This window comes from Octopus bimaculoides, chromosome 2, assembly GCF_001194135.2.
Source record: "Octopus bimaculoides isolate UCB-OBI-ISO-001 chromosome 2, ASM119413v2, whole genome shotgun sequence".
NCBI classification, from domain to species: domain Eukaryota; kingdom Metazoa; phylum Mollusca; class Cephalopoda; order Octopoda; family Octopodidae; genus Octopus; species Octopus bimaculoides.
Window position 1 is genome coordinate 36128013 of NC_068982.1, and position 26614 is coordinate 36154626.

The 26614-nt window shown below is 31.9% G+C and overlaps 1 protein-coding gene across 2 annotated transcripts; it reads left to right on the forward strand.

The window, feature by feature from the left end:
- Window positions 1-2181: 2181 nt before the first annotated feature.
- LOC106884356 (ubiquitin-associated domain-containing protein 1) lies at window positions 2182-26602 on the forward strand. 2 transcript variants are annotated; one of them, XM_014935699.2, is made up of 11 exons: window positions 2182-2516; window positions 5616-5674; window positions 8359-8469; window positions 9932-10034; window positions 10753-10867; window positions 11614-11731; window positions 12313-12414; window positions 13220-13306; window positions 15660-15798; window positions 17799-17970; window positions 26416-26602. In XM_014935699.2, exons 1-10 carry the CDS (start codon window positions 2261-2263, stop codon window positions 17966-17968), a joined length of 1260 nt encoding a protein of 419 aa, XP_014791185.1. In that variant the 5' UTR covers window positions 2182-2260; the 3' UTR covers window positions 17969-17970; window positions 26416-26602. The 2 variants fall into 2 exon arrangements, with proteins under 2 accessions (XP_014791185.1, XP_014791186.1); XM_014935700.2 differs by having other exon boundaries at window positions 26419-26602.
- The last annotated feature ends 12 nt before the right edge of the window (window positions 26603-26614 follow it).

Below are 26614 nucleotides of genomic sequence, written 5' to 3' on the forward strand. Positions count from 1 at the left end.
CAACCACTCAGAGAGTGTAGTGGGTGCTTTTACGTGTCACCCGCACGAAAACGGCCACGCTCGAAATGGTGTCTTTTATGTGCCACCCGCACAAGAGCCAGTCCAGGGGCACTGGCAACGATCTCACTTGGCTTGCCGGGTCTTCTCACGCACAGCACATTTCCAAAGGTCTCGGTCAGTAGTCATCGCCTCGGTGAGGCCCAATGTTCGAAGGTCTTGCCTCACCACCTCAGCCCAGGTCTTCCTGGGCCTACCTCTTTCACGGGTTCCCTCAACTGTCAGGGAGTGGCACTTTTTCACGCAGCTATCCTCATTCATTCTCACCACATGGCCAAACCAGCGCAATCGTCTCTCTTGCACACCACTACTGACGCTTCTTATGTTCAGCTTTTCTCTCAAGATACTTACACTCTGACGGGTATGCACATTTACATTACACATCCAGCGGAGCATATATATACTACATATGTGGGAAATTCTGTCTGTGCGTGTGTTTGTGGAGTTGTTAGATAACTCCTCCTACATCATTTTATTGATTTTGATGAAACTTGACATGTGAGTAGAACTCATGTCTGGAAACCTCATGGCATAATCAGATTGTTGAAAAAAATCGATAATAGGGCCTCTGAAAGGATCCTTGTATATATCTAATATATTTTATTTAAAAAAACAAGGGAAATAACCCATTCGCCTCTGGAAGGGATCCTCATATATAGCCAAGGGAAATAACTCATTCATTTTCCTAAATTATTTGGTAAAAATGAAATTGAGTATGCTTATTTCTTAGTATTTGAACTGTTAGAGTTATTTTCCCAATTTATTCAGTACAATTCTTAAACAAGTAAATAGTATTTTCCTAAACAATAGATCCACTTATTTCGGTTAGTGACTTATTCACGAATATACCAACACTAGCAACCCTGAAGCTAATATTCTCTGCGAACGCACAAAAGCCCTTTTCAGAGTTATTTACTTTGAATTGTAATTATCTCATATCTGATTAGCCTGTTATTATGTAACATGCTTCACGATTTTAGTATAAATACCTTATTAGTATTTCCTCCTATGTTCATAATACTCTGGGAACGCATTAAAGCCCTTTTCGGGGTTACTTTATTTGAATTCTTACTATCAAATAACTAATTTCATGTTATTACACAAGTGACTTCACAATTTGGTATTTATAACTTATTGGGAATTTCTAAAAATGATATCCTGTGTAAGACAGTTTCGTATTCTCTGTAAATGCACAAAAACCATTTTAAGGGCTACATACTTTGTATTGTTATTATTGGATTAGCGAAGCAGTTATGAGAATAGAACCAAGGGATAAGCCCCGCTTTTCCGGGAATTACTGGGTACATCAGCTAGTATATATATATATGGTGCTACATAAAAAGCACCCAATACACTCTGTAAAGTGATTGGTATTTAGGAAGAGCATCCAGCCATAGAAACCATACTAAAGCAGGTAGCAGGGTTTGGTGCAGTCTTCTGACTTGCCAGTTCCTGTGGAATTATCCATCTATTCCAGCATGGAAAAGAAAATTTAAATGACAGTGATACAAGCTTCTTTTAGTTTTTGATCTACCAAATCCATTCACAAGTTTAGGGCCGGTCCAGGACTTTAGCTGAAGACACTTGCCTAAGATGCTATGCAGTAGGACTGGACCCAAAACCGTGTGGGTTCATCAACTTTTCTCTAAAACTTTTAACTCCAAAATTATTTTAATACATAATTATATGGTAAGTATTCCAACATTTTCATGTAACAGACATTTATATTTATCCTATATAAGGAATTATGATCAGGTAATAATCTAATACAACAGGTATTTTTTGAAAAAATATTTTGTTGATGCCCTTCGAAAGTAGGACCTTAATCTTTTCCCTTTCTTCTATTCTAAATGTGAAACCTTTTATCAATGTAATAAAAAAATTTTCTTATCCTTCCAACTAGTTAAATCTCCCTATTGTAACTATTGTACTTCACTTAGTTGTTAGTTCTTCAGAAATTTTTCAAAACTTGTATTTCTCATAATAAATAAGAAAAATTAGCCCCAGGTAAGGGACGTATTTATTCTCCGATGAAGAGCTGTATTTGAAACGTCAGATTTTTATTGTCTTTGTAGGTTATTCACCTCGAGTTGGGTTAGGTTTAGAATAGGGGGCGTTGTTTCGTAACAAGGGAAATAATTCAGCTACACGACATGTCTCTCGAAGCGTCGTTAAGACTTGACGATTGACGGACAAAATCTCAATGTTTGTCTCGGATACGTTAGTCTTTTCACCTTCAACAATGAAGGTTCGAATTACTAATATGGAAGGTGTCGATATTATCGATGAATTTCGACCAGATTTAACGGTAGATATGGTAAAGATCCGTTCTTTAAGCCAACTTTTTAGTCCAATGGAAAGCATGAAAGTCTCTCTCTATCACAAAGTTTTACTCGTCCGAACTGGTAAGGTTCTAAATGAGGAATCCACATTGCAACAAGAAGGTCTTCGAGATAACGGTGAGAAGTTATTTTGTTATTTTACTATGACACACACTCCACCTCAACATGGATCCAGCTTAATTTTCACAATTATTTCAAACTGAGTTCATTTAAACGTCATTCTTAGCAAATTAACACATGTCTGTCCGCGAAACTTTTGTTTAGCCGAACGATTTGCCGTTGCTATTGTGTATGTAACTTGTAAATATTGGAATTTTTGAAATGATTTTCTTTTCTGGTTATTCAAAGCAAGCTCTTCAAGTTACGGTAGAATACCGATTAACAGTTTCAATTGGTTAATGTTCATTGAATATTTATAGGAAGGAATGTGTAGAGTTGTTTCGGTAAGGCATTATTATGAAAGAAAAGTTTGGGCATACTGTTTTGTTCCAGAAATGTTGTAAGATAAAATAAGTTGGTGATAGGTGAATTAATGAGTTGTGTGGTTTAGCATTTGGCACTGAAATGCTAACATTAAGCTCCGGTATTGCTCACCATAATAGTATTAATAGTAAAATTTCTTGATGCTGTTCAGTGATAAATTAAGGACTAGATTTTTCACTAAAGAAGAGTTTGCAAGTGAAGCAAGTTTTATCGAGAGGGTGTAACAGGAAAAAGGCTACAGCACTTCAATCCAGGTTGATTAACTATATAATAAATTGTGAAATTGAGTTTGTTAAATGCCGCAAGCGAGTATTGAACCGACAATATTGTTTTGCATCGTTGCTGTCAAATGTAAACATACTAACCAATGTTATCTATCTATATATATATAGCTGAAACTGTTTCGCTTCTGTCGTCGCTAAAACTTTCAGAAAGGCATAAATATCGCAATTTATGCATATATAGACCTGCACACGCACACACTGGCTCAATCAAAATTTCGAAGATTTAATTCATTAGTCACACAGTTTAGGTATTTTGATATAAATGTGACTCGAGAATAAAACAGATTGTGGATCTGTCATACTGATAGCAATTTCGAGAACAAAATAAATAAACTAATTATAAACCGATAAGCTAACATGATCATCAACGATTCAAAACCTATTTCTCAATCAGATATAAGTTACATCTATTTTTATATCTCATTCCTGTAGCATCTCCCCATAGGTACAATGTTATACATTTTTGACTACATCGTGCCAGGTTTAATGGGTATCTTCCACTACTAACTCTTAGATGTTCAGTCACCATCTCGATACACTTGCATTGAACCTTATTTCTAAGTGAACAACATTTCACATGTAATACACATCTCTCTGGTTATGGAAGTATTGCCTTGCATATACAGAACTAATTTTACAGGAGTTAATCTCCCTCTCTTCAGTTTTCTATTGTAGGATGAGTTGATTCTTGCAAATTTAAACATTTTTGCATTGTTTACAGTTGGATATTCTTACAACCAGTAACCACTTATGCATAAAAATAAGTGTTGTTCATATAATTAAAAAAGATTGTTGTTATTTTCCCTGGAAATATAGATCTAGTATTGCTTTGAACAAATGAACTCTTGTCCATTAAGGAATGTAGACTGAAAGATGACTAACAGAAGACACAATAAATTGCTATGTGTCATTTTAAATATATATATTCAAGTACAATTTTTATCAACTTCATAAAGAGCTGGATAATGAAGAAGCTTATATGCTTGGTTGCTTCAACTTGTTAGAAATAGTAGTCAACTTGATTATACTATGGCATCTTAAATAAGGAAATCACACAGGAGATAATATAGTTCCACATACTCCTTATATTATTGGTAATAGGTTTGCTTGGATCGTAAGAAGGAAAAGCTAAGTAAAACTGTAAATTCCAGAAATGTATATCATTGACACTGTTCTTAGAAAGTTTGAAATATGTTGTGAATTTACAAAGCAAAAATAATTGAGAGAGTAATTAAAGGCATGTGTGAAGGTGAGGTGACTGTAGTATTGCAGATATGTGATGTGAGTAGACAACGCATGGTATGTGTCATGTGTTGATTCTATTGTTCAACCTTGATAATGCACACTTATGTTCACCAGTGGCCCTCCCATCTTTTAACAAAGTGTATTGACTGGACTCTTTCATTTTTTTTTCAACTCACAGATGAGGTTTGATAGAGTTTTGGCTGCTAATTCCAAAGGACTAAGGAAGATATAGGAAGTAATATAGAAGTAATGAGGCTGGATCTCAGGTTATTTGGTTGAAAATATGAGACTAAAGGAAAGTAGTGATATATTGCAGTGCAGATATTTTAAAAAGCATAGTTTAAAATGATGGTGGTGAATATTCCTTTACTTGTTTCAGTCATTTGACTGCAACTATGCTGGGGCACCACCTTGAAGAATTTTAGTCAAATGAATCAACTTCAGTACATATTTTTTAAAGGCTGGTACTTATTCTATCAGTCTCTTTTGTCAAACTGCAAAGTTATGGGGACATATACCAACACCAGTTGTCAAGTGGTGGTGGGGACAAACACACACACATATGTATTACAGGCTTCTTTCAGCTTCTGTCTGCCAAATCCATTCACAAGGCACTTGCTCAAGGTATTATGTAGTGGGACTGAACCCAGAACTGTGTGGTTGGGAAGCAAACTTCTTCCCACACAGCCAAGCTTGTACCTAGGAATTAGTATCGAAACCAGTTTCTGAATTTCTCTTACTTTAGTACATATATAACCACTAGCGTAGCTAGAGTGGGTGCCGCCTGGGGGGGGGGGCCCTTCTGTTTGCCGCTCCGAGACCCCACAAAAAACAGCAGACCCAAAAGTGCCGCCCCTTTAAGAGTGATGCTCAGGGTGAACCGCCCCTAGCTACAGTAGTGTGTATAACCAAAGAAAGTAAACTAGAAAAAGAAAAAAAATCTTTGGAATTTCCTCAAAAGTGAAAAGAAATATGCTCAACTACTGATGAGCGTATAAAATTGGAAAGCTGATAAAAATTTTGCTGTCTGTGGGTATGGCCTTAGAATTTTCTTCAAAACTTTGTTACATGGAATCTGACTTCACGAACCCTGTAGTAAACTGGATGGAGAAATAGAAATATTAAAAAAAACAATTCTTTGTGAGTTGTGCATAAAGGATGTTTAAGATTAATTCTATATCTTTGTTTTATTGTTTTCTGGCAGATGAAATAATTATTCTGAAACGTCGGTTGCCACCTTTTGTTTATGATGGAGCTGACAAGGTGAGTGATACTTTTGTATATTTTTAAAATATAATTTCCTAGCCTGTAATTTGTAAATTCCTTTTCTAAACCATTGCAACCTGCTCAAATATGTCTGGAATATCTTATATTTTATTTTATTGTCTGTGTTATCTATAGAACTTAGCCAGCATTCATACAATTTGTGTGTGTGTGTGTGTGTGTTGGGAAAAACTTCAGTTTAGGACTATGAAAGAGTTACATTAATACTATGTTTACAGTCTTTGACTTGTATTTCTTCTTTCTGGAATGTCAGTATGCTTAAAGTAGAAGTTGGTTGATTTTGGCAAATCTTTGAAAGTTTCATATTTGTCCAGAGCAGTCAATGAGAATTACATTGATTTCTGACATTGACACAAGACTACAAACTTTTAAGGTGGATATAGTCAATTATACTACAGGTGTAGGTGAATGTAATGCAAGATGACTTTGCTGTAACACAAAATCACAAGTTAAGCATGGGTAGCTCCATTTATTTTTAGTTAGGCCATGAGATGCTTCATGGTTGTTTAGCTCCAGGTCATCCTTGAGAGAGGAGACTTATGATCAAAGATGTTCCAACTATGATTATCTTACTTCTTTTTCAGACATAGTGTTTAGGACTTTATTAAGATGGTAAGGTGTGATTTGAGGGAGATTTAGCTGCTATTCCTAAAAAATAGAACTGTTACATATCATAAATTAATTTTACAATATTTTTTTCTATTTAAGCATGCATTTCTTTTTGTGCTGTCATTAGATTTGTACAACCTTATATAGATGTCATTTTTAAGTTCTACAGATGTCTGTGTTATTTTAGCCAATAAGTGTCTGCAAGTCATTTTCGACTATTTAAATAGAAGTAAAATTGCTCCTCTCTAACTCTCTCATTGATGTCACTGGTAGCCAAAGGTAAACTATCTTATTTTCCTCTTGCTCTAGCCCCTCCCTAGACATTTATCTATGGATTAGCCTCAGTAGTATAGAAACTTCAATTTTGCAGTACTTTAAACCAAACATAAAATCATTTGCTGACTGTTATTTTTTACTAGTTTAAAAACTCATCTACACGTCTATTTACCATTGTTCTTTATCTGTTGGAAACTTTTTACTTTACAAACATGAATGAAATACTTCCTATGACACATTATTTGACTTTGCAAAACACACATACATTCTCACAAATACATTTATGAAACTTTACCTAAATAGATTTTGCAATTCAAGATCTGTTATATTCTTGTTTCAGTTACTCATATACCATTTACTATGTAATTATTATTGCAATATTTATCAAACAAGATCAGAAGAGATCTATTTTCTGCTAGAATTAAAAAAAAAATTATAATCCTTTACTGATGCTATGGATAATTATTTTAATTTCTTACAAATCTAGTTCCAACCAACTAATAAAATTGTAGATTTTATTTTTTTCATCATTATTTTACTAGCTGACAAAACGCTTAGTAGCATTTTGTCTGTCTACACATTCTGAGTTCAAAACCTGCCAAGGTTAATTTTGTCTTTCATCCTTTTGGCATTGATAACTACCAGTCAAGCATTGGGGTTGATGTAATAGACTATCCCCCTCCACCAAAATTTCAGGCCTTGTGCCTATAGAAGAAAAGATTATTCTATTAGGTTTTTTTCATGTAAGTATAGGATAGATAAGTTCACTGTATTGTACTTGCACCTCAATCCTGCAGTTTATTTTATTTCATAGTTTTGGTTTTATTTTTTTTACTACCTACATCTGTTTGTTCTCCCCATACCATTTATACTCTATATTCAGCAACCACTCCTAGTTATGTCTTGTGACTCATCTATGCTTCAATTATCACTGAAGGCAAATGTGTATAATGTCAAATGCAGATTTCTTTATGTATTCTAACATATTGTCTTCTAATTAAAAGTGCATCAAATCTCACATGCTCTCAGTTTAGGGCTAACACTACTGTACATTTTTCCTACTTAGGAATATCTGATATGTCACTTTTTATCTTGCTTTTAGATATGCTCCCTGATATCTCATTTATTCTTTTATTTGTTTCAGTCATTTGACTGTGGCCATGCTGGGGCACCATCTGGAAGAAATTTAGTCGATCAAATCAACCCCAGGACTTATTTTTTTTTAAAGCCTGGTACTTATTCTATTGGTCACTTTTGCCAAACTGCTAAGTGACAGGGATGTAAACACACCAACACTGGTTGGAGGATAAATGCAGACACAGTTGTGCACACACACACACACACACACATACATGATTAGCTCTTTTCACTTTCCGTCAACCAAATCCATTCACAAGGCTTTGGTTGGTCTGAGGCTATAGTAAAAGACACTTGCCCAAGGTATCATGCATTGGAACTGGACTGGACTGGAACCATTTGGCTGGGGAGCAAGCTTCTTACCACACAGCCATGCCTGCATCTTTATCCACTTTTTTTCTATACATGACTTTCATCCCTTGGGATCTATTCTGCTGCTTTGTTGCCGGCTGTTTTATTGATCCTCTGTTTCAGTTACAAAACTAATCATTTGAAGTCCTTTGGAAATGTCCTGCTACTATGAATCATATGTCATTACTTATGAAATATCTTAATTAGAATTATATATTCACATATTTTGGTGAGCCACTAACATGTAATAATTGGTAATATTTCAACCACTTTCTCTGTTGTTTTCACAGAAAGAAGAATCACGTAAAGGCCCCAATTCTGAAAGTGTTAATAAAGCTACTGCAGGATTGACTCCTTGTAATATGGAACCGACTACTGATAAACCTCCCAATGGAGGGGATGTAAGATTTTTTGCTTTCATTGCTGGAAATAAATTTAAAAAATAATGCTTTTTCTTTTTCTTATATACTGTTTGTTATGTCAAAACATTAATGAGGTAATAAAGCCATGTTTTAAGAAAGTTTCTTTGCAGAGGTGTTTTACATAGACTGCACCTATAATGTTATAGTCTTATTGTTAAGTTAATGTTATCAATGCAGGAAGCATTAAAAACCTGGATACTGGTGCCACATAAACAGCAGCTGTGCCGGTGCTGTGTAAAAGCATCCAGTGCACTCTTGTTAAGTGGTTGGAATTAGGAAAGTCATCCAGCTGTAGAAACCATGCCAAAACAGACATGGAGTCTGGGCAGTTCTTCAGCTGGCCAGCTCCTGTCAAACTGTTTGATCCATGCCAGCATGGAAAACAAGCGTTAAATGATGATGATGATGGCATATTATGACCTTGTATCATCCTGTACATTTTGTACGTTTATATATGCATCCTGTACATTTACATGGTATTTCTTTCATTACTACTTTGGCTAGTTCAATGAAGTCTGTGCTCTTCTGATGAGGTAATAAGACCAGAACACGTTCAGAACTGTCATTTATTTGTCCATTTTTACAATAATTTTTACAATCATTAGCATGGGTTACATAAATACTTATTGTTGAAGCTTTATTTAACAGCTGGATGGCCTTCTTGCCACTAACCCTCTCTTGTTTTTCAAACGAGATTGTTTTTCATTCTGTATGTCTTCAAAAGCACAAAGGATTTGCTGGCAGGGAAATGTCAACGGAAAACATTGACCATGGCTCATGATCACAGAATGTAAACATCGATACACACACACACATGCGTGCACTCGCGTGCGGCTTTGTAGGCAATAATAGAAGACATTTGGCCAAGGTGTCATGCAGTAGGACTGAAAACCATGTGGTTGCAAAGTGAATTTCTTAACTACACAGTCATGCTTACATGTATTATGTATTTGCTATAAAAACAAAAACAAACATTGTTAGTCAGTGATTAATTTTGATTTTTCCTTGTCATAAAATTATTTCTTGTTAGCTTTTAATTTTCTATTACGTTTTGTATTGACGACATCTCTTCAATTACTTAATATGTATATTTTATTGACATAACTTAATTGTTTATTAACTTATATCTAGAATCTTAATATGTTCACCTATACCAGTGATTCACATAACCCTTGGGGTTCCATGTAAGAATTTGTTGATAAAATTTATGTGAAATAAATTGGTTATACTTCTACAATACAATATTTCAACCATTTTTTAAATACAATCCCTAATAATATTTCATTATAAACATATAATAGGATTTTTTAAACATCGAGTGGCTGTTGGGGTCCCCCCCCCCAAGTAAAATAGGAATCAATGGATCTATAAGAAAAAAATGGTTGAGAACTACTTATCTATGACAACTTCTAATTAGTATTTTCTTTATTTAAAATTTCAGTTTCAATCAGAATTTAGGAAGATATTAATTACTTTGATTGAAGCATCTCAGAAAATTCTGTGCCTAAAGCCAGACGCATCAAAAATTTTTAGACATGCTGAAGGTAAGTAATTTTTAGTTCTTTTTATACAGATCTTGAAAGTTACACAGTATATATGAGGCTAAACTATTGATATATTAATGATTATATAACCATAAATTTGAGCTTTGCTGTAGTCATTGTGTTATATCTTTTTGGCAAGACATTATTGACATTTTCAGTTTGTGGCTAAGGGTTTTATATTACTAAGAATTTCAACTGTAAAAGCAAAAGCTGCAGCAATAATATGCTAAGTCATTGTCATAATCATCATTTATTATTTTAACATCTATTTTCCCATTATGATATGTGTTGAACAGATTGACAAGTTGAGATATTACTTCACCTCATGATCCTATCATTTTGAGCCCCACCTCATTATGTATTTTCATTCTTTGATCTTCCCCTATCAACATACAACCCACCCCCCAGTAAATGTCTTTCAATCTTGTTGCATGTCTGTTCTAATGCTGATGCCTATGAAACCTCACCATTTTTTCAGTATAGCAGTCCTCTGCATTACATGCAAGTAAAGTTGTATATCCAATGGCTCATACTTTCATCTACTTATAAGAAAAAATGAATGTGATGAAAGTTTTTTTGTTAGTATTTTTAATTAGTTATGAAATTCAACTTTAAGCCAGTATAAACCTAGAAATGAACTTAAAGTGACATTTGAAACTATTTCTATTACCTTTTAACTGATTGAAACTGTAAAGATGTTTATTACTTTTCCTTTTAGAAATCAGTAACCAATATCTACCTTGTGCCTCAAAAATGGATGAAACCACTGTAAAGAAGCTAACTGACATGGGATTCCCAGAAGACAGAGCACGTAAGGCTCTAGCCCTTAACAAGTAAGACTTTTTGTACAATTCATTTCTGAAATGCTTAAGTTGGTTTTTAGTATTTTTATATATTGCTACTCTATTTTGTGTGGAAATTTGTATCACTTTGTTTGAATGAATGTTTGTTCTGGTTTAAAGAATGCTTGTTTGCCCAATCCTTTCATTCAGTGTGACTGTATTATTTAGTTGATATGTTAATTCTCCTTTCTACAACATTCAAAATCTTTTATGAAGTTGTGTCCTTAACTAAGAAGTGAAGTCCTACATTCCCAGTGTATTGGCTATATCTTATTTGATCATTATTGATATTTTTTGCCTGTAGACTTTGCTTCAGCCATTAGTGTTTTAAAAAACAGCTTATGATAATGTTTCATATGCAGTAATAATGTTTAGAACAATCATTGAAGCTATTTTATATTATTTGTATTCACTTGTGAATATTGAGCTACATTACATGCTTAATTTTAAGTGATGCAAATAAAGAGATTATAAAAATGTAATATTTAAAATGCAAACATATACTTACCATTCAGTCCTGGATAAATCAACAATAAATTTAGTATTTTAATTTCTTCATGTTAAAATTATAACTTTTGTTTCCAAAATCTTTGTAGAATTCTGTGTATTATTCCTATGTATTTTTTCAAAATATTCAAATTCTGAAATTTTTTTTCCTTATTTGATCATTTTAGAATGCTGTCCTCTAATTTTTGAGTTAGCTCTACTTCTAAACATTTCTTGCATGTTCTTTATAGGATGAACTTCCTTCTAGCTATGGAGTGGCTTCTTACACATAACTCTAATTCTGATACGGATACTCCTCTAAGTAATGAAGAAGACGAAGAAAATGAAGAAACTGAAAAACAGCAATTAGTAAGAACCAGATGTACATAGTATTGTAATTAATGTATTACATTGCCAAGCTGCATTTAGTTGGGGATTTCCACTTCCTAAAACATATTAGCTCTTTAGACTCAGGTATAGAACACAACAGTATGTTTTAGTTATTTGAAATGTATACATTGTTAAATAACAATCTATTGTCATTGTTGCCTGTTAGAAATATTTAAAGATGTATGGATGAGATGGTTTATTTGTTGAAACATTTGATTTATTTTGCCATGTGCCCTTCCTGTTGCTAGCCACTCAGCCATGAATTAGTGTGGCATCTATTTTTTGCCACCCAGACAAAACTCTAACAAGCAGTACTATGTCTCTTGTTAAGGGGCACAAAATCTATGGCTGTAACATGATTTCACTTGATAACCATGAGGTTATTAGCTAAGCATTCCTTTTACAGCCATTTCACAACATTGTTCTCATCATCACCATTAGCAAGAAAGTCTCACTGTTTACAATTTAAAATTTGATATCTTAAAATTTTTTTTTCTTCAACAATAATATTGAATAAATGAATGTTAGTAGAAAATTGCATTCTTTGTTTTCTTACATAGGAAGGGGCCACTGCTGCTACCCCCAACCAATCAGCAAAAGCAAATAGTCTAATAAATTCTTTGAAACGGTTCAAAAAGAGAGAATTCCGTCCAAATCCGAGGGTGAGTTACCAATATGTTTCATTATCTAGGGTAGTTGTCTTAATGTTCTTAATAAAGCATAACGCTTTAGGCAAATAGAGTTAGCTAAATCACTCATATCACCCAAGTGAGAGAGTCATGGTGCAATGTTGAAGCTAAATACATAGGATTTTTGTCCTGAAGCTAGTATTTAAATACTTCATTTATTAAAATATTCATTCATTAAATTTTGAGCTTTGCTTTCACTAAATGTTCTATTGTCATTATTGAAATTAAAATATCATACTTCAAATAATTTTAGAAAGCAGTTTGATTAAAAATACATGTCAGTTTTTCTAGAGTTCTAAAATAGGAGTTTTAGTATCCCAAAGTTTGAATTATTAAAAGCAGGTTTCAAAGCTATATTGTTTTCAGTTATCATTTCTGAACTAGTTATATGATAATCCTTCTGACAGAACTTATACTCTTTTATCTAATGAAGCTAATTTTAAAAGATGTTTAGGATACTCTTTTCTTTGTTGCATAGTAAATAAGTTAGTGATACTGGCATTGACTGAATGTACATTTCTTATTGATGGAGAAAAAGGTTGAGATTACTTTTATTTTAAAATTGCTTTTTTTTTTCATTTTTCATTAATTAATTCACACATTCATTTGTATGTTAGCTCAGTTTCACATGCTAAACTTCCTATTTTAACACCCACTTTGTCATTTTCTCTCTCTTCTTACATCCTTTACTACAAAGTAAGATGGGCTTGGAAGATCACTCATTCATTCACCCACTAAATATAGTTAAGAATGAAGGTTTTATATTCTATTTTGACAGGCTCTGCTCACATTAATGGAAATGGGTTTTGAAGAATCTGAGGCTATCAGTGCTCTCCGTGTGGCTGGTAATAATCAAGATACAGCTGTAAGTTTATATTTGATTTTAAAATATGTAATGTTTATGGATAATATAAAAACAAGAGTGAGCTGAAGATAACTTAGAGCAAAGTTATTGTAATGAGCAGACTTTTGTTATAGATTACATATGTACCATTCACAAAACTCCACTCTCTGGTTTGGTTCATCTTTGAGATTATGGTCTATTCCTGGAATGTAACTTTTCCAATGAGAGTGCTTTAAATGTAATGGGTGCTTGATTTTGAAATTTGTATCTGACAGCTTACTTGCTGCACAGATTTTCTTGAACTCTGACGAAATACGTTTCCAGTACCCTTTTTTGCTTTCTGGGACTTTTCTTGCAGTCATCCAGAACATTTCTTGTGATGGTAAGTCACATAGGAGGATCAGTTTGAAACTCATTTCTAAATTGTTTTTGCACTTCAGCTGCATTTTCAAACTTCCAGTAGCACTTTAGGACAAATTTCCTTTGTTCAAAGGTTTAGTCCAGGTCTCTTCATTATTTCTATATCAAAGAAAAGAAAATTGAGTTTTTAGCTTTTAAAGTGTGTATACATTTTTTGGGACACACACATATAAACACACACGTGTGTGTGTGTAATTAGATACATCAAATATATTAAATATATTAGTTTGGGTATGAAATACAAAATATGTGTGGTAAGTAGCTTGCTTACCAACCACATGGTTCTGGGTTCAGTCCCACTGCTTGGCACCTTGGGCAAGTGTCTTCTACTATAACCTCGGGCCGACCAAAGCCTTGTGAGTGGATTTGGTAGACGGAAACTGAAAGAAGCCTGTCGTATATATGTATATATATGTATGTGTGTGTATATGTTTGTCCCCCCCAACTTTACTTGACAACCGATGCTGGTGTGTTTACGTCCCCGTAACTTAGCGGTTCGGCAAAAGAGACCGATAGAATAAGTACTAGGCTTACAAAGAATAAGTCCTGGGGTCGATTTGCTCGACTAAAGGCGGTGCTCCAGCATGGCTGCAGTCAAATGACTGAAACAAGTAAAAGAGTAAAAGAGTATGTATACATGTAAAACGAGAAAGGTGGAATCTTTCAGATGATGAATTTTTAAGTATAAATAATATAAATATTTATATTAATAAGTCCAACTGACACAGAGTACAAATGACAGGTGGAATAATTAAATATGGAGAGTTAGCTGTATTATTGGATTTTTGGTCATAGTAGAGAGCTTTTCACCTCATTTGAGTGATGAAGTCGTTTGTTTTCTGTAGTAAGAGATCAATGTAGAGATCCCTCAGTGGGATTGGAATATTCTTTATAGATGTACCCAAGAGTTGCTTATCAATGAGTGTTATCTATATGTAGTGCTCAGCCAACTAATAGGTGTATAGTTCACAGATGAGAACTAGAGATTCTTTGTGTAGAAGACACTTAGTAGCTCAAAAGATTCAAACTTAGACTCTGATGTCTTTACAAGGGATCATTCCACAAGGTAAAGAAAGGCTATAAGAGGGACCAAGTTGAGTGGGTATGTAGGCAATTATACAGATAAACAAATTAGATGCATCGAATATTTATTTACTACATTATATATATATATATATATATATATATATATATATATATATATATATATATATATATATATATATGGTTCAAAATGATACAAAAGACTGAGATAGGTAAGGGAACAACAAACAGGGTGTATTAGTTTGATGCTTAGGAAAAATGGAAAAAAGTCTTTGACATTTTGAGCATACATTCTTCTGCAGAAAGGAATGAGGAGAGGTAAAAAGGTGTCTGGATTAATGGTTGCACATGTTGAATTGACCTTATATACATTCCTACATTCAATGTCTTGGGTACTCTTGTTTGAAAAACTACTTACTAATAAATATATAAACAAATGGATATGTAAAGATTATATGTCAGATTCCATGCAAATATTAACCAGTTTGAAAATTTTCATATGTTGTTGGGGTAGATATTTACATGGATTGATGTCTTTGCAAATTTATCTAATTAGATAAAGTAAATGACAATAGAATAGTGTTTTTCTTTCAGAAATAACTATATTATAGTAGTCCTCTACCTTAAGTAATCAATCTTACTAATTACTAAATTATCTAAATTTTCGAACTCATCTAATATATATCAGCATAAAAAAACTACCAAACTTTAAATTATATTGTTTTATTACTGTTATTCAGCTGAAGGTGTTAACTCAAGTATATATATTGGTAAAGAGCTGAGTTAATGTTTAGTTGGTCTACTGTATGTAAGTTATAAAAATATGCCTGGGTGATACTGAGAGATGTTGTGATGACAGTCATGAAGGATTTAAAAATTAAAAAAACATTTTTTCCCTGTATTTCTTTAGTGTGAATGGTTGCTAGGTGATCGCAAGACTGTCCCAAGTGATGTTGATGAAGGACTTGATGTCAATGGTCCAATCTATAAAGCCATTATGTCAAATCCAATAATTCAAGTGGGACTGAATAATCCAAGATGTTTATTAGGTAAGTCTTTTGTTAATAAGTTATTTTATGTGCTTATTATCATATTTGATGGCAAATGAGGCACTTAAAAAAATGTCTGAAAAAGTAATCATCCCTGAGTCCTATATGTAAAGTTAAGCCTCCCACAAACTTTAAAACATTAAAAACATTTTTTATCCTGAATATGTGCTATTAAAACTGGGGTGCATCTAATATGCCAATGCATCTTTTATGCTATCGAATACAATTACTACAACTTATTTTTTTCTTATTTCATGATACCATATTCAGAATGCCTAAGTCTGTGTGGCTGCTCAACTACCTTGAATTAGCATCCACATCTCCTTTAGATTATATCTACCCTGTTAATAAGAAGACATTTTGGATAATGTTGTCTTAAATAAGACTGTGTCTAAAACTATCCCTGGATGATCATGGCTGGAATATATATATTCATTAGAGGTCTATTTATGAACAACAATTATGTTTTTGTGACCCACAAAAAAAAGTAATCAAGTTAATTTTGTACTATCTGCACAACTATATCTTTCTTCACTGAATATATACTGGTCCTAAAAATGGATTTTTCAAATACCTTTTGGTTTTATGCTGCATAAAATTATAGTTTTAATCCAACATATTTATTTATCCATTATTATTTATTTACAATGTTTGTTTATTTTTTTCATTAATTTTCAAATGTTACAGTCATGTTTATTTGTCAATAAAGTTTACAAAATTGAGTAAGTTTGTGTTGATTAAAGAAGAGAAGTGAACAACATGAGAATGTTCAATGGTCAAGACAAAAACATGTGAGCACATACTCTCCAGAACAAAGATAGAGTTTTAAATGGCAACATGGCTTCTAGAAACAAAAAGTAAATGGTGAGGAGAGGTGGGTAGAGAGAGAGAAAATTTGTTGATGCTAGTGTAAGAAACATTTTCTTTGTTTGCCTGTATGAGAAATGATCCCTGATATAAGGGAATATTACGTAATGAGAGGTGGTTCTGTAGAGCAGCTTGATAAATAGAAATGCAGGCCACAGGTTTGGCAATTCCTTGACTGTTGTTGTAGATACTAAGAGGATGTTCAAGAATGTCCTTTATATACAGCAAATGAAGTTGGTGTAGGTGCAGTCAAAGTGGTTGGTAATGTATAACTTACTATTCTGTATCTTTGTTTTTTTCACTTTTAGCCAACTAATTTGCATAAGTACAGGTGTAACTGTGTAACTGAAAAGCTTGCTTCTGAATCATATGGTTCTGGGTTCAGTTCCATTTCATGGTACTACAGCCATAGGACAACCAAGGCCTTGTGAGTGGATTTGGTTGATGGAAACTGAATGAAGCTCAAATGTATGTATGTATGTATGAGCAAGAGTGTTAGTGTTGCCTTGTCTTGACATTATATGACAGAAGTAAATGAGCGTTACTGTCATACAAGCAATGTCAATTCATTTCCAGACATGGCTAGCCAAGGGGAAAATATAACTTTACTTGGAAACAGGTGAGGGTTGGTGACAGGAAGGGCATCTACCTCAACAAATTCTGACCAACTCAAGCAAACATGAAAAAGTGGCTGTTAAAAAGATAATGTGTTTTGTTGTGCTTGTATAGGTAAACATCTTTTTAATTCCTCCCATTTATTTTTGCTTTATTACTCTAACCTGTGACTTGGTCAGCTCCCCTTACTCTTTTCTTAAACTCTTCTTGCAGCCATCTCATTCCTTCAGCAAAAGCCTCTTCCTGAAATTTTAGAATTCAGCTCTTTTCATAACACATGAATTTATTTTATTTTTAAAACTGTATTCGCTGATTTTCGCCAACACAGCTCATCGCTAATTTCTTTTGATTTTAAGGAAATGGGTGGGGAGAATCTGTATTTTGCATGTATAGCATTTAGTTGAAAAGGGAAGTTGTTGCCTTTTTATGAGAAATGAAATATTGCTATTGTTTTTTCTATTCTTAATTTCAGATTTTATTAGATCTATTAATTATTGTTGTTATTTATTTTGTTACAGCATTCATTTTGATGCTAGAGAGTCCTTTGACAGCAAATCAATGGTTGAGTGATGCTGAAACAGGTCCTGTCTTGCTACAAGTTTCTCGAATTTATCATGCTGAAAAGAACTCCAACAAAGCTTTGGCATCTCAGAACAGTCTAGGTCTTGGAGGTAGCACCAGTAGATGATGGTAACTTACATTAGCAGCCATTATAGCTTCAATTTTCTCCAGTCCTCTCATGGAACAGTCTAGGTCTTCAAGTAGATAGTGACAACTTCTGGCTTAGCAACAATTATAGTTTGAATTCCCTTCTATTACTTTATTACAATCCTTCTTTTTTATTTTTTTACTTAGCTTCCTTCTCTGTAAGTCCACTTTGTTTTTCTTTCACATCATTACACAATTTTTTTTATTGCATTTCCACCATTTTGTGACTATTCTGTTTTCTAATGATTTATCAGTGAACTTTCTCAATAGCATTAAGTTACAGTGTACATATTTAATGCAAGGAGCATTCAAAAGCTAAATAGAAATAATTGTATCGAATAATTATGAAGAAAAAAAAACGATATTAGTTAATGACTAGTGTTATTTAGATGTTTTTTGCAAGTACAGGAAATAACTCCGGACATGCTCTTACGATCTCATCAGCAAAGTGTAGCCTTCACTGTACTTAACAAAATAGTGATGAAAGAATCACCATAATTTTTTTCTCAAATAGTCCCAATTGATTAACGAATTGTATGCAAAGCCCTGACATCACTTTTCTTCTTGAAGCTCTCCTATTTAATGTTATTTTGCTTCAGTTTTGTTAAGGAGAGTGTTTTGAAGTAAGTGTAATAGACACTGTCCTATGTCACATTTGTCTATAATTTTCAATTCAGACTTTGCGTCTGTATACTTTTATTATCCAAGACTTATGAAGTCCTGGAAACAATAAAGAAGGGCTTTCATCTTCAGTCCTTATAACTTGCTAGAAAAAATATTTTCATTTCCTTTTTTGAAATTCTTTAATGCATAGTTTCTCTTGAACTAAATTTCTACATAAGGATGCAGTGAAGCAACTTTATGCATTTTACAGCTAAATGGAAAGTTAACTGTTTGGTCTCAAATGAAAATAAGAAATAAAATATATATTCATATGACACTTAATGAAGAGAAGAAAATGGTTAAATATGATTTAAGGATTGGTGAACAAATGACTTTTGGGTGTGTTTTGATGAACAAGGTTTCCAATTGTTCAATCAATAGAACTACTTTGTGTATTATTGTGTAAGTGGCCGAATATACCTCAGTCACTTATACCCTGAGTGTGTTCTTCAGGTAGACTCTGCATAACATTGTGTGACAAAGCTGAGTCTTTGAAAGTCCATTTGACAGGTTCCCATGCAGTTTCTGTCAATCCAGTATCACTGTCAAGGCTTGGGTTGTCCCGAAATTATAGTAGTTGACATTTGCCTGCAGTTAAAGAATCCAGAACCTCAGGAGTGAGAGGCAAAATTATTAACTACTCAGCAATGTTTCTACATTAGTAATAGTTTGTTGTTATATACTGGAAATAGTTTAATAATCAATGAGTTGATTCTAGATATTTATTTGCTTATGTTGGCAAATCTACTTAGTGATTGTTTAGTTAAGCTGTTGATTTCCTTTTGAATAACTGTACAAATTTACAGAAAATTGTGTTCCTCTTCTAGTAGTATTTGTATTGTTCCCTAATATGGAATTTTTGAAAAAATTGAAGCAACCTTGCAGATCATCTTGGTAGCCAATTATATTTTAAAAATACTTTATTTTATTTTATTTTACTTTTGGTTTTCCTAACTAGTTAGTTACTTGGTTTTAATTGTTTGTGGAAAGTTGTCTGTTTTGTTATTTTTTATTGCTTTGGGCAAGATGGTTATAAAGTTAACATTGTAATTAATTAAAGCAGTAATTTTATTGGAAGGTGCTTAATGTTTGAAAGGGCAAAATGGAAATTAATTTATTGCCAAATAATAAGCTGTGAATTTTATGGAAATGAAAAAAAGTTTTATTGAAATACATCAATGTTGTAAATGACTGGAATAATAGCGTTGGTTAAAATGTGTTAGCATATTTAGTTTTGCTACTCTGTTCTGTGTTTATATCTTGCTTTTGGCTGAATTTAGCATTTGTCCCTTGAAGGCTGCTGAAATAAATATTGATAATATACTGGGGTTAATTCTTAATTATATTATCTCTCAAAAATTAGTCTTTGTGGCTGGTAAAAAGGAAAAAAGATTAAAACTACATATCTAATGGAAACTAATATCATCAAAAAAGTTAACTTTGAGGATCTTGTAAAAAATGAAAATTGTGAATTGCTCCTGTCTTGCTAGTTTGAGATTTTATTGTAAAAATATTCAAACAAGCTTCTTTATTAATTGCAAAGTCTTTCAATTAAGTTAAAGCAATCAGAAGTAACTAATGTGGAATATAACTCTGTATAAGAAAGAAACTAACATACTTATTATTATTCTCTTTGAATTTTGGAAAATCATTAAAAGCCTATAAACTTTTATGCACATTTTTGAGTCTTGCTACAATACCCACTGATATATATATGTGTGTGTGTATGCATGCACACACACAAAGCAGATTCAAAAAATTGAAAAACGCCAGCAGTATATTTTATTTGGTTAAGAAATTATAAATTTCTTATGGCTTTAGACTGGAGGGGCCATGCCAATGGTTTTTGCAGGCTTTCTGGGATAGGGAAATCAATATAGTTTACATTCATCTTGAACTGTTGTAAGTTGACATCTGCAGGAGAAATATGGGTGGGGAAGGAATTTTGAAAGATAAATATTCTTGGGAGGAAAGATTGGGCTAAGGGGTTAAGACATAGTAAAGGTGATATAAATGGGAGAGATAGCTGTATCAGTTGAGCCAGGGCAGAAGTAGTATGCAACTAGCTAGTTCAAAACATAACAAATGTATGTCAATGCATCGGTATTTATGTTAGCACACACATGCTCATAAGTGTTCTTTTGTGTACATAACTATACAGAAATGTATGCATGTGTGAATGTGTGTGAATGCAAATTATGTAACTTTTAGGTCAACCAAGTATTAAACAATCAATAAGAAGATTGTTGATAATATCTGAAAGGCATGTCTGATTTGTGATGTTGATAGAGATACATTATCACTTTCATTTTCCTTTTTGATTTCAACGTTATTGTCTTTTTATTATTTTAATTTTTCATTGCAAGATCTTTGCTGTTTTAAGTTTTGCATGCATGCATTAGTATCCTCATCCTTGTTAGTTCCATTGTTGAACATCAGTACCTTATCCCTTTAGCATTTAAACCAGCCATATCCAGCCTAAATATTCTTGTTTTATGTTTGAACCAACCAGATCTGGATCCTCATACTTATCCAACTATGTCATTCTAAAAATATGTTATCATATCATCGAAATCCAAAAGCAACAAGCTAATGCATGATTAATTCAAAACAGTGTTAATAAATAAGCATTATATTTAACAGAATAATCTAAATGCTAGAGGGTTAATGATTTAATGTTATCTGTTACTTGGATTTATGATGGACTGTAAGGATTTCCTCCTGTCAACTCCTTTGTATGATAAATCTCTTCATCTTTGCATTCACCATTAAATTTTCATTATGAGAAAATTTATTTGCAGTTGTTGCTATTGATAACAGGCCAATGTTATAAGTTTCATGGCAGATTCCTTACTGTTTTGTGTAGTAAGGTGTAGGTTGAACATCCATTAGTTCAACTTTTGCAAAAGAATCACATTTGCTTGACAAGCTATAACAGCAAAATAAAATCCCAAACTTTTTTTATTGAGGAAGTCTATTAAAGCTTTTCTGCTTAATGAGTTTCTTTAGAATGATGTATTTTGTTAGACTGGGAATGATTGAATATGATTGAATGCACATCTTCCAGTAATGTTTTATGCTTAAGTTTTTTTTTAATTTCATAATCAAGTTTAATGTTCCCTTAGTGTATTATTTAATTGTTCAACCTGATTACTTCTTATTTAAGGGTAAGGTGATGGTGGCATCTGAAAAATTGAATTATTTTTTAATTATCAAATTGTAAGATTACACAGGAGTTCCATGAAAAAAGAGAGAGAATAGTGAAGAAAGTCATAACTATTGTTGCGCTCAAATCTTTACAAAGGAAAACAAATGGATGTTTTGAAAAAGAAAAAAGTTCAGTAATAACAACAAATAGTTATTTGTTTTGAGGTATTAGATGGCAAATGACCTTTTAAATAAATGCTAACTTAACACATTGTGTAGCTTTTATCAAAGAATTGTATGATGAGAGAAGCATGATTTTAAAAGAGCACAAATATAATACTTTGTACAGGTTTGTTTGACATCATAGTCATGTAAATAAGGAAGGATTTTGAAGAAATAAAACACAGCTTTCTCCAAAAAGTCCAAACAATTAGTAATTTATCTAATGACATGAGTTGATTAGACATCAACTCAACTAGTAGGAGCATATTTAGCTTGACACTTTAAACAATAGTATATTTATTATCATGATCATTATCATCTCAGTATCTTATCAGTTTGTGAAAAATATATGAAATGACCTGTTTATCTGTATGCAGTAGGTAATGTCCAAGTAAGACATTTTTTCACCTTTGAAAATAAAATTGACTTTAGCAAAGGTTTCTTTCCTTGTGTTTGAAAAATTACATTCATTAGTTGTTGGTGTTTTTAAGAAAAAGGTGACAGGTAATTTTTCGATGTAAAAATATTCATGAGATAGTTTGAGAATCATCTGTTTCTACATGAAATGTTATTTCATCTCTAATAGATGTAAGTAAAATTTCATGTATTTTACTTTTTTGGCTCTGAATTGAAGAAATTTAGTATTCTCTGAAAATTGAGAAATCCACTTGGTGTAATAATTAAGTACTTCCAAAGAATGCTTTGTTGAATCAGAGAGTGAAATAATGATTTAAATCTTAGCATCAGTTGTATTGGGAGTTTTTACTACATTGTGATTTTCATCCAAAGTTTTCTTAAATAGCTATTGGGTAACTGCGTATTAATCTCACAAAAAAATTTGAAGCTATTTTTTTTTTATATATAATGGTATGACTTATAATTAAGAAGTTGGATGAATCTGCTGAGTATTCTGAAACATATGGCATACAGATCTTTATTGTTAAGATCTGAAATTAATTACAATGTTAATTACATTTTGATTCCTTATTATTATATTATAAATAGTTGAAAAAAATAGGTAAATTGATGGCTATCTATTTGGAGTATACTATAACTGAATCATTGTACCGAGAAATTTTTTGATTTATTAAATATCAACCAAGTAACTCTTTTGTTGATATTTTCTATCGTGTTATTGTCATTTAAATTATAGGCAGCTTATAATAAAATGGAAGCACTTTGTTAAATGAAATAAATTTTTGAATAAGGATTGAACGTGCTTCCTTTTGTTTAACTGTTTAGCTAAATTTTCTTTGTATTTTATAACTTTGATAGCATTCAGATATTTTCTGCCCTGTAATAATATATCTACTGATAATGATGACTGGTGTTGAACCTTATAAGAACCTTAAGGTGTTAAAAGGCTCTAATTTATGAGTTGTATAATTCACTAATGTCTTCTTGCAGCAACACTTTTTTTTTTAATTCTGTAAATTATCATTGAAGGTGGATTTGTATATCAGATATGAAAACCTTATTTGTGTAGAAAATAAATGATATCTTACCTTAGAACCTTCAACAATATTGTGGTTATATTAGCTTTTTTTTTTACGAGGATGATTCCATAACTGAAATGTTTTATTTTGACAGTCATTCTTAAATAGATTACATTTAAGATGGTGCCTTAAATGATATATTGCTTGCTGTTATACTAGGAAGCATTTCTGCCTTTATCAAAATCTATTCTTTATGCTATAATGTACACATGGCTGTACTGCTAGCCAGCCAACCTCTTTCTTTGCATGAATATCTGTTCCAACTTCAGCCTGTATTTTTTGTATCTTCCAGTTGATGCCTTTCATTTTCTACTTTAACATTCTATCGAAAAATGTTTCCATTTACTGGTAATGAGGTCACTTATGTTTGATTGTTGCAGTCAATCTAGCTTTGCACCAACTTTTGTTTTTTGCCTTTTAATTATTTTAAAAATTACTCCTTTCTCCTTTAATGATATGAACTAAAACATTTAAATTAGTAGTTGAACAGACCAGTAACTTTCTTTAAAGATATTGTTTCAGAGTTGCTTTTGAAATACTCATGTAATTTTCAGAATTCTTGTACTTTAGGTTTTCTACAAATCTGTGCACATTTTTCATGTTTTTTTCTCTTGTGCTTGAGATATAAGGCTTCTTAAAAGTCTTAAGAAGGGACATGATATTACTTGAAATATCTTTTCTTGCATTTTGTGTATTCAATATTTTTTATTCTAAACTGAAGATACTTTTCAAGCCTTTTAGCTTTTAGTCCAGTATGAGCACTAACTTGTCAGGTTGGATGGGGTTGATGTTTGTAAATTATTTGCCTTTCATCGTTTGTTACTGCTCATGATGGTCATTTGTTAAGTCAGAATGTCTATCACTATTTATTGTTTGTTTATAATTTTAAACTTTTATTTATGAAATACCATTTATGAAATTTATTTCATCTATTAAAAAAATGGTCTGTTGATTCTTTAATGATTACCTATTGAGTGAACATAACTCTGGTTTTACCATCAATATAATGGCTTGCTTTCCATTCTTTACAAAAATTTCTCTCTCCCCACTGCAAGCAATCTGAAAGACATAACAACTAAATGATGTGTTTGAAGACCCCTTTTTGTAAGCTTTAAAAGGAAATAATTCCATTTCTTTCAGTGTTTCACATAGACATTTTTAGCCTAACATTCAATAGAATACAAGAAAGAATTACAAAATTATATGTATGTATGTATAAACCAAGGCTGTGTTTTAGTTTAATTGTTTCTTATTAAAGATTTTTCTTATTTTCTTATTAGTCCTTCTTGTTTAGTTTGGAACAGTAATATTCCTAAATCCAGTATCATTTCAAGACTTTCTTTGACCTCATCTTCTCTGTTAAAAACTATTCCCGAAGTTACTTTCAGTAATATATCTTAAATAAATAAAACTGTAATGTACAACATTAAAATATTTTCAGCATTCAACATCGACATAAATCATAAATCCATGATAAAATAATTGGTTGATCTCATCACGCCATAATAAAATAGAGTAAATAAATGTTTAGGTACCATATTTATTACATATCAAAAAAAGTAACAGGTTTTGAAGGTATAATATATATATATATATATATATATATATATATATATAAAGAATGCTTGAAAGAGCAGTCTTTCACTTAACATGGCAATCAACTTCTTGAACTCATATGGATTAATTTTTGATGATGCAGACAACCTCCAGTACCTTTGGATTCTAGATTTGTATATTTTAGAGTGTTTTTTTATTTTTTATCTAAGACAATGCTGAAGACTTTGTGTAAGTCAGCCTAACAAGAATATCCAGACATGTGTCATTAGTGTGAAGTGAAATGATTAAAATAGGAATCAAAAGCAGGTTGTGAACCCAGCCTCCAATCTATGGCTCATTTTAGAATATGCATGTACTGAATATGGCATACAAAATGTTCTTAATAGAAAAAAATTCTCTTGTAGCACCAGTATTCAAGATATTTAACACTTCTAATATGTACTATTTTTGGTTTTCATAATTTTCTACAGTATTTATTCAGTAATATTAACAATCTAGTCAAGCTGTTTGTTATCAGTATTGTATATTAGTTTTTTTGCATGTTTTAATGTTTTTACACCTATTTTGAGATCTGATCCCTTATTTGAATTTCCATTAGTAATTAAAAATCTTAATATTGCAACACATATATATATCACATCAACTATTGGTGATTATGGAAAATTCAAAAGTAAAGTTTTTCTATGAGTTATATCCATTAAAAAAGACAAAGTAATTTATATTATTTAATGAGATTTTTCTTTATAAATATATTTTTAAATTTTGACATTCTGTTTCAATATTCCGCAAAAGTTAATTAATTGTTGACTTTTGTAAAAAAAAAAAAAATAAAAATGAAAAAGAATATATGAACAGTTGCTGTGATTTCCTACATTAAAACATCTCAATAATATTTGGAGATGGTTGATGACTCACTCACATATTTGCTCACTTTTTTTTCTACAATAAATTCAATTTGTATTTGTCAATGGCTTTTTATTGTTATTATTTGTACTGAATTAAATATTTAAAACTTGTTTAACAGCTAAAATATTTTAGCATATTAAATTTTTACTGCTTGATTGCTTCAAAACTGTTACACATACAAATTATTAATTTCGAATCACAGAGGAAAACATAAAATGAAATGCGTTGTTGTAAAATTGTCTAAATGTAAGGTATTGGTAGTTAGAACCCTCCATCTGTAGGATTTACTTTACATTCAGCAAAATTTCTAATGCACAGTGGCTTTTAAATTGACCTGCCTTTTTGAGCTAGAAACATGAAAGAATTAATCTGTTGAGATTCATATATATCTTTTATTTTATGTAATTTTAAATAACTCTATATTTTTCTGTATTAGTAGGCTTCATCTTCAAACAGTTAATGGAAAAAGAATTTTATCGAAGTCATGATTAGAACCTTGATATTATGGTGGAAAATAGGAACATTATTGGCAATTGGGATATTTTTTGGGATATCTAACAAAATCTCTAAAATAAGACAAAAATAATAGAAAAAGAAAAAAATAAAGTATTTTTGAAATTTTGTATGTTCATTGT